Below are 9736 nucleotides of genomic sequence, written 5' to 3'. Positions count from 1 at the left end.
CTTAGAATAATATTATTCCGTAGTCAGGTGGTCAAAATGTACGTGCTTTATTGTAGTCTATATTCGTTTCATCAAATTCTTCAAATATTTCTCATTTTTCGTTCAACTGCAATAGCCGAAGAAAGATATTTTTCTCGTACCAACGGCAGTACTATGGTATGCGAATTTTGACTATTTTCGAAAACGAGATGGTCAATCCACGGTTTAGCACGTATTCATTGGCACCCATATTAATCTTGTACAAAATTCCAAAAAATTTTCAATACTTTTAACGTAGCCAACAAGAACCTCAAATAGGGAGCAAACGTTACAAGCATTCTTCTTCAGTTATACAGCGGAGGTAAAGAATCAGGTAGTCACGGAAGTTGATTTATAAACTTCGCCCGAATGGAATATTTATAGTACCGTAGAATTGATGGCCCCAGAGCGAACGGGCGTCGACATAAAAAAAAAAAAAGAAAAGGGGCGCGTGACCGGTGTTCGTAAGCGCGCGATTATGAAGCAGGGGGTTGGGTGGCGCCGGAAAGTTTCCGTTCTCGCTTTCGCGGAGAAGTTGATACAATAACCCAAATCGCTTGGGATCGTCGCGGGACCTTGACACTCGGCGCAAGAAACCGATCCGAAAGCGTGAAGATCACTGCGGCACATCGAGTTCCGCTTCGACTGCAGTTTTACCGAGTGATTTTACGTCGCGGACCGTGGAAAGAAGCCGCGGGAAAAAGCAGTCTACCAGCCGCTTAAATTGATTACGGCTCGGGTATACACTATGAGGCGAAATGTTTAAACGTAATCCAAGCTGCTATTTTTTCCTCACAGGTTCTCGTTCCGCGTAAACCTTTTTTACCCCAGGCGTGACATTATGTCACTTAACCGGCACGTAACGAACCGGGTAGACGGGAGACTGTAATTTAGAAGAAACCTGTGACGAACCGAGCGGGAAACTCGATGCGGAATGATGATAACGTTCAAGCGAGTAATACATAATTCGTAATCCTTCCCCCGATTAAAACTGAAAAACTAGAGCGAAATGAAAAATGAATATAAACGATAATTAATTTGCAGATTGCATGCATTTATAGAGAAATGATAAAAATATCAAAAGATGCGTATCGCAATAGTTAAGGGATGAAAGAAATTTATCCCATAAATAATTTTCTAAAACTGAATATAAATGATAATTAATTAGCAGATTGCATGCATTTCTAAAGAAATGATGAAAATATCAAACGCAATGCTTGATGGATAAAAGAAATTGCCATAGATGTTTTCCTAATTCTGTTACACATTAAATTGAATGACAATTGGGAAATAAAATCGTCTGCCTTCTCGGTCGTTAGAGAGATGTTCCTCTTTCGTGACTTCTGGAAGCTATGAACGATCCCCTTTGTAGCCAGGGCGAAGTGGGGAGAGCGTTTAAAGTGGGGCCCTTTGATACTTGTACGAGAACGAGTGTATAACGAACGTGTTGTATACTTTACGAGCCACTTTGCATTTGATCCCGATGAAAAATTCATTAGACGTAAGACGCGTGGAAAAGCTCCTCGGGTCAAAAATAACTCGCGTTCCATTAATTAACCTAATCCTCTTTGCACATACTAAGAGAGACAATAGATATTTTTTACGAGTAGGCTGAAAAATTCATTTACAAGAACTGTGATAAAACTATAAAATATCAAAACTGATTAAATGATAAAGAAATTTCAGTCTGAAAATTTTAATTAACCATAAAAATCGGCGGTCTGCTCGTCTCGCTCGGTCTATATTTTTCTGAAGATTTCAAATGCTAATAAGCGTAAATTCTACTAAATAATGTAGACGAGAGAGGAAGCTAACGAAGGCGGGAGGAGCGAAATGGAAGAAGGCCGATCGATTCCCACGCCGCGACGAATCTATCGATGTCGTTTCTCAAATCGAACCGCGCCGGTACCCCACCCAGCTTCGACGAATCGCTCCAGGGAATAGTGTAACACCTCCGGGAGGTCCGGCATACGCGCGGTTATGGTAACTGGCTCTACGAGTCGCAGCGAGGTCCTTAAAGGTCGATAATGGCCCGTGGGGGCCCGAAAGGGTCCAGGATCAAAAGGACCGATGTCCCCGTTTCAGCGCCGCCTCGACTGCCGTAAGCTTGCGGTCGATGGCCCGGTTGTGTGTACCCGCCGGAGAAGTTATTACCCTAAAATATGGTCCGCGCCGTCGTCGGAATACGCCCGATGAAAACATTAACTCGGGGACTACGGGCACGGCGAAGGTGTCACCGGAGAGCCGACGCTAGGCTCACTAATGGCCTCGAACCGTCACCGAGAGACCTCAAGTTTTCACGGTTCGAGATTCCCAGTAACAACGATTCGTAAATTTTTTATAATCGAATATGCAACCGATAGATAAGGTAAATGTCCCAATTTCTCCCTGACGTAGTTTTTTTATAATTATAACCCGATAAACGTCTAAAATAAGTACAACAAAAAATGTTTTTAATTATTTCTCAACATTGTTATGTTCGGTGACATAATACGCTAGAACACCGCAAGTACAAAACTGTCACAACATTTTGTGCTTTCATTGCTACGCTTCTCATTAAGAATACGTCTCAACGAAATTAAGTATGTCAAATGGCACAGAGGAGCTTTCAATATACAAAAGGGTAGTGTTTAGAAACTGTTTTCTTTTATAATAATAAAACAGTTTAATTACCTGTTTAAATACTCATTTATTTTAATGCAAAAAATTGAATAACGTTCATGCTATTATAACTTGTTGCCAATATTTAGACTCGCAAAACCTGTAGCTATAAATTTATTAATGAAGGAAATATAATTAGATTCATTATAAATAGGAATAAAATGCTTTTCCAATTTTAAAATTAGAATCAGAAAGGAAAGTGCGGATTTAAAACATTGTTACAAATAATGTTAATAAAATCAGGATAATTATTGATGGCGGTTGTTTATAATTTTCTACAACCTTACATTAATAAAATAAGTACTTGTCTCATAATAACCGAAACAAACACCGAACAATGAATAGAAATACGGGCATTAGAGATGTGAACTTCAACCCTTCATTTTTACAGCAAGAAATGATTATAAATGATTTTTTGCCTGATTCATCTGAATGTATATTAAATTGCACGCCTTAAAATATTTTTCACTATAAATTTTGACTCATACATTGTATCATGTTTAATTAACAGCAAAATCATGTTTAACTGAGTAGAAAATAGTACATTTACTATATTTATTTTAAAAAACAATCATCTCATCTCCATCGATGGGACGACAAAAAATTAATTAATTCAATAAATTGCACACGGGTATTGTTACACGCGTTACAAGTTAAAAAGAACGGCGCGTCGACTTGTAAAGACACTTTTAGAATATAAATCATGCCGGCTATTGCAACAGAGTACATTAAACGTCCACGTCGTAAAACAAGGAATGGATAATAGCCGTACATAGAAGGATGTTAATTGTATACCCCCGTGCCTAGGACAATTAGCATCCAATCATACTTCCAATCGATTACCTATCAAAAATCTATAAAATAATCTAAATTATTAATGAAACACAGTTTCAATTGAAAATAATTATAAATAGTTTGAACGTAATTATAAAATTTCTGTATAAGGGTTTGAGAGCGACAGTTTGGAATGAAAAGCGTAGCGATCGTCGATCATAGATCGATTTTCCCGTAGTCGGTACGGAAAGGGCGCCGGCGAGTGGTCTCCATTGTCCTTGCTTTCCACCCGCGGTGCCTGGCCTCCTCAGGAGTAGACCCGTCGAAACTCGAACGTGGAAACATAATAAATGCGGCGTGACGCCCGCTACGAACCGTAGGAGAAGTTTGTTGGGCGTGACGGGGCCGCCGCGGTTCGACCGTACGTGGGAGAGAGAGAAGGAGACGCACGGAGTCGTTTCCCTTCCAGGAAGGTTCGGCAATACCACCTATACCTCTATCGCGATGCGTACAAGGGGAACGTTTTTGCCAACCACTAGTCTCTTGCGTCACATTCCCGGGACAGGCTCCCGTTTCCACCGTCGAGATTAATTCCCCCGTTCGCCTTTTTTCTATCAATTAGAGCCGATCCTCGTGACAGAGTCTAACTACGGTTGCATAACGCGACTGAGAGTCGTTCCACCACGTGTGATCGCTTAACGATCGTTTGTCATCTCGTTACGAGCGCGTTTAACCGCGAATCGAACGGAGAAAGTGGCACGTAACCGGGAGAGAGGAGCTCGGTGAGGAACGACGAGGACCGAAACGGTTCGAAAGCTTCGCCCGTTTTCGCTGCGAACGGCGCCTCGCGGTGTCGCATGGCCAGCCGAGACATTAGCATAACTGTTATGAATCGGTCCTCGATCCCTCCCCAAACGATAATCGACGATATTTCACGAATTAATCGGCGCCGGCTCGAAAACTCGTCCCGTTAACCGTGGACCGCGATGTTGCTCCAAGTGAAAATCGGTGTGCGCCTTCGGTGAAATTACTTCGGGTTTTTTTTAAAGATCCATCGAATAGGTCCAACGGAAGCGACGACGCTCGCGCCGCTAATTGGATTCCACTAATTAGACTCCCGGCTCGTGAGTGATCTCGCGAACCGTTTATGTTTCCTTCATCGGCGTAGCCGAGACATCGGCGCATGTGCGTCGATGGTAACGCGGAGAAAGAGAGGAACGATGGTGGTTGCTAGTTGGTAGCGCGGCTGGCTGTTTACAGAGAAATAATGAATCGGACGGTGATTAAAGTTTCTTCGTAATAAGTCAAGGTGGTGGCGGGTGTGCGTGGTTTGACCCGCGAAGCCGAGTCATCGCTCGGCCGTGCACCCAGAAAACTTTACAAGAATACAATCGTCGAGTCAGATGATTGATATTCCTCCTCTCCGCTCGCCGACTGTTTCAATCGACCGTTCTTTTGATCGGTTCATCGTTGCAAGAAATACTCGATTACATCAGTAAATTAAAAGATTCTACTGATTTAATACGTTCATCCTTCTTAACATACGCGATACTATATTTTCATATTGGAAATGGGTTAATAAATGAGACTCTCTTGTCTTACGTTTTACTACATTTCAAGAAAATCTGCACGATATGAGGAACGAAAGTGAGGCACAGCCTAACGCACTAAAAACAGTTTGAAACCCACTTAGAGAACTGATCCTGAGCCTGCATAATGTTTATAACCCAGGCCTTTGCAAATACACATTCATAAGCCTGTCGACTCAATATCTTCGGGTTAAAAATTAATTATGCTACGGTTAGCGTCTGTCGACAGGAGTTTCATTGTTATCAAATGATCCAACATTTGATTTATAGAAAGAATAAAAAGAAATGTACGCAGCACCGATTTCCAGAATCTGCAGACTACTTATTGGATACCTTTTAATCTTGAAACACCTATTTTGTTTCTAAATTCTGAATAGTCAGAAATATACGGGTAATAAAAATCGTAGCGACGGCTAGAGCTAGGTTCGACGGGGTCGGAACCCCGTTGGAAGGAGCACGCACCACATACATAAACTCCGGCAACTCCGTGGCAAATCGTGGCCCCGAGACCCACCCCCTTTTTTTTTTATCCAAGCCCGGCTGTCCTATATTTCTTGCTGCACGCCAGAATTCCTGGCTCTTTACGCTCTCCTCCTTAAGGGAGCCCCACACCCCGTCCTCGGTCTTTCTCAGACACGAAAGCACCTACGTAAGCCTTTCTATTAATGATTTTTACGGCCGGCCTCCGTTTCTTTTTCTTCCACGAGGAACTCGGGTCCCGGCTATGCCGGCTCACCAAAAACGAGAAAATCGTCTAGGATACGCGAAACGAACGGTGCAAAGGAAACAGACGGAGAGAGGAAAGAGACGACTCGGTGACGTACGGAGTTGACGCGGGATCGGCTAATTGCTATAATTAATTAAATAATTCCTGTAATTAGACTAGAGGGTTGGAGAGCGATGGGAGCCGCGGGAGGAACAAAATCAGGGAATTAGTCACAGAACGAACAACGTGAGACAGAGGAGCCGTAGTGTAATGACCGTTGGTCAAGAAATATCTCCGGGTTCTGCTTCCGTGAGAAGATTGTTAGGAAGTTCGCGTAAGACTGCTAATTTGGACGGGTTGATGAATAGTTCGAAAAAGTGTGCCGGTTGATTATAGGATGTTACGCGTAAGTACTCGGTATAATAGTTATAGATGACCGTGTCGATCGATAAAGGGGAATCTTTGTAATTTGTACTGCTCTTTTTTCTCTACGCTCTGAGCAAACAAAACGGCGCCGTGTCGATCGGTAGTTAGCGAAACGATCCGTCGTACACGACGACGCCTCGAGTTAATCGATGCCGGAGACCCCGGAAACCGTCCAAGAAATTGGACATTGTTTCGTCGGTTCTTACGGTATTTATATTTCTGAACATGGCCTTTGGTATCCTAAGACTCGCCGACACGGTCCAGCGCATAATGTGGACCGAGTTTAGGTGAACGCGACGGTAATAAAATAACGGTGGTGAGAGTCGCGAATCGGGTCAGCCGATATTATGTACGCGGGTGCATATGGAACGCGGAACAGTGACAGGAAAATTGCGCCTTCTGGGAGAGATAGCCACGGGAATTCGAATGCAGGCAGACGTATCGCGCAACAACGGGCGCGAGCACCCCACGGCAGCCACCCGATTGAGATATATTTACTTTCGAAAGGCGGCAGCCCTAAGGGACCGCGGTAATTGCTATAATTAATCGCGTGATTCCTGTAATTAAAGCGATTGGGATTGGTAGCTGGGAAGTGCGCGGCTCCGTTGCTTCCGTAATAATACAGCCGCGGGATGAACCAGCCCTGTTTCGGATAAATTTATTAACACGCGCGCAGAACAGCTGAAGAGTCTAAACGAACGTCTGACTCGCGGAACTGAGTAACTCTCGTATGTACATTGAATCCAATAATATTGTTCCCCTTGGAAAAGTGAATTAATCGAAGAATCCGAATGTCTAATGCGAAATGAACAAGTAGGGCACAAGGGTCGCAAGTAGAGAATCGAACAGACCGCGGCGGTAACCTCGACGTGCTTTTACGGCACCGAAGGGTTTTAACTTTTTACGCTCTATCGGGACGTTAAAGTCCCATCTCTTTAAAAGCGCCATATTTCTTTTATCGACGTTTGCGACTCGCCCGGCTTAATGACAGGACTTGTATGTTCCGTGCTCAATAAACCACGTACCTGGCGATATTCACTTTCCTTTTCTTTATCCAAACGCACGATCACGTGTTTCAAGATTACCGAAAATCGTCAGACGTAAATTGTACGAAAACGAAATTTATAGATCTTTGTTAAACACCTTATCTATAGTCCTCAGAAAAATTCATAGACCGACCATTACGCTGTGCAAAAAGAAACGGAATCTGGAATCAATCGCGCGATTACCGAAATTCGACAGGCATAAATTGTACGAAAACGAAATTTATAGATTTTCGTCAGACACGTTATTTATAGTTTTGAGAAGATCAATTTATACAGAATCCATAGGTCGACCATTGTGCCGTAGAAAACAGAAGAAGAGTCTTTTAAGCTTGGTAAAAAGCTCGTCGAGCGATTAATCATGCGAGTCGCGTTGCGAGCGAGTTGGACGCGTGCGCTCGTTATCCGTGCTTTCAGCGCGAACCGCAGTGCCCGGCGGAGGGAATCTAAAAACTCGCCGGGTCGTTTGTTGTTCGTCGTTATTCACGGTGGTGTGTCGCGGCGTGTTCCAGGCGATACGGCACGAAATGCAGCGGTTGCCTCCAAGGGATAAGCCCCCAGGACCTCGTGAGGAAGGCGAGGGACAAGGTTTTCCACCTGAATTGCTTCACCTGCCTGGTGTGTCGCAAGCAGATGAGCACCGGAGAGGAGCTCTACGTCCTGGAGGACAACAAGTTCGTCTGCAAGCAAGACTACCTGTCGGGCAAGCTGCCGGACACGCATCACGTCCACGGCCATCATGGTGAGTTACAAGTGCCATTGTCCTTTGTCATTCCGACGGAGACGACCCGCATTCCTTGTACGATACAATGATTTGTTAAACAATCGGAATTCGATCGAAAAATTCTCGAGCCGAATGATTCTCGTCTCGCCTCGCCGTGTAAAGGAAAACAAACCGCGATCCGGGGGCACGATCGAGATTCCCGATTTTTTTCAAAGGCCAAAAGAGGGGACCGAGATGGAAGAGTCGGGGCAGGGATCACAGTTGAACGCGTCCGACGCCCGAGATTTCGCGGAGTCAGTTCCAAAAAAGAGGGTCCGGGGGTGGGTTTTTCACGACGGTGAGACCCACGGTCGGAACTGGCAAGCTGTGAAAACAGCGTGCGTGTAACCGACCACCGTCAGCCACCAGCTCTCGAAGAGTGAAACACCGCGGGGTTAGCGGGGGACGGAACGATGAGAGAAAGGGAGAGAGAACAGCAGCTCGGTTTCACGAGGCCCCTCGCCGATGTGTAAGCCGTGAAACGAAAACCGAAAGGTCGTTAGGCAGGGGCAAACCTTTTGTCGCTTCGATGCCGACGTCGAAACCGCAAAACGTCGTCCTATTTCTCGTTTTCGTTTTCTTTCGCTACGCGCCGTATACCTCCTTCGAAACGCGAATTCCGCGAGGCGTCGGACCGTCCTAATCGATCCCCGTTGACGTCTACCTTTCTCTCATCTCGTTACAAGGATATAATCCTTAATGCGAATCTCATATGTGTACCTATCCTTCGGAAAAAAGAAATTCGCGTTCCCCGATGTGCGAGCACGCATATCGAGAATGTCAGAGTGCGTGATGTTCGGATGCACCACGCGTCTCACTGATATCGTTACGAGAATCTGATCCTCGCGATAAATGCGAATCCTGCGCATCGATCTTTCGGAAAAATGATTTCTATCGCGTGCAACACTTTGCCAGCGTACTGTAGATGTTCTTCGACGAGAGTACATCTAGAGAGAACGATGGAGTGCTCGTGAAAAGTGTATGGGCGGTAGAGGGGGCGACGATTACCCGTTTCGATGATCAAACATCGTGACGTCTGGATGTACCACGCGTTTCCGACATTAATCTCTATCACCGCTTGGCCATTTGTCAGTTGTCGAATTCACGGTGATCGTCTGCGGCGCACGTGAAAAGCGCAGCAATTACGCGGCGAGCGTCGATTAATCAGCGAACGTTTACCGATAACTTTTAGCGTCTTTTGTCGTTGAACACGCGGAATCGCGGACGCGCCGGGCAAATTGCGAAATTTCGGAAAAATCGTAATGAACGCGCCGCGTAGCCGTTTCTGTCGCTACACGCGCCACCGTGTACGTCCAGAAGCGAATAACCGTAATCACGTTTAATTGCTAATTTCGTATGGAACATCGACAAATTTATTCGTCCCGTTGATAAATTATGTTCTATTTACTATACTGGGTATTCCCCGTTTTATACGTCTAAACATGACGTTGATCGACGCAATTATTTTACTACGGAATTTTATCGCGCAATAGCGTGCGACAACCATCATTGCCTTCCTGTTATTCCCTTTCATAAGTCATTAGGACACGTGAATTAATTGAATGAAACCTACGAATATTATAATTCGTTATATTTGATGAACAATTAACAGAAGCTCTCTTAATATTTCACGCTATGATCTACAATCTACGGTGTCTGACAGTCACTCATTTCAAGATCTTCACATTTTTTTTATACACGATGTACACGTGAAAATGTCTTAAGGATGTATTGGCTATACAGTCAATCCCAAAAG

General features: G+C 44.5%; 2 protein-coding genes across 7 annotated transcripts in view; one reads left to right on the top strand and one right to left on the bottom strand.

Moving 5' to 3' along the window:
* Lim1 (LIM homeobox 1) overlaps positions 1 to 9736 on the top strand; it is a 20153-nt gene that overhangs the window by 5620 nt on the left and 4797 nt on the right. For all 5 annotated transcript variants that reach the window (XM_026811934.1, XM_018021276.2, XM_026811933.1 and 2 more), the window contains exon 3: positions 7730 to 7959. In XM_026811934.1, the coding sequence (XP_026667735.1) occupies positions 7730 to 7959 (230 nt within the window). The remainder of the gene's footprint in view (positions 1 to 7729; positions 7960 to 9736) is intronic.
* The window catches only part of LOC108623037 (GS homeobox 1), a 61588-nt gene that overhangs the window by 50406 nt on the left and 1446 nt on the right, over positions 1 to 9736 (bottom strand). The gene's annotated exons all lie outside the window — the stretch shown is intronic.

The sequence above is a fragment of the Ceratina calcarata genome, unplaced genomic scaffold, assembly GCF_001652005.2.
Source record: "Ceratina calcarata isolate Rehan_Ccalc_2016 unplaced genomic scaffold, ASM165200v1 scaffold250.2, whole genome shotgun sequence".
NCBI classification, from domain to species: domain Eukaryota; kingdom Metazoa; phylum Arthropoda; class Insecta; order Hymenoptera; family Apidae; genus Ceratina; species Ceratina calcarata.
This window is presented reverse-complemented; position numbering and strand designations above follow the sequence as displayed.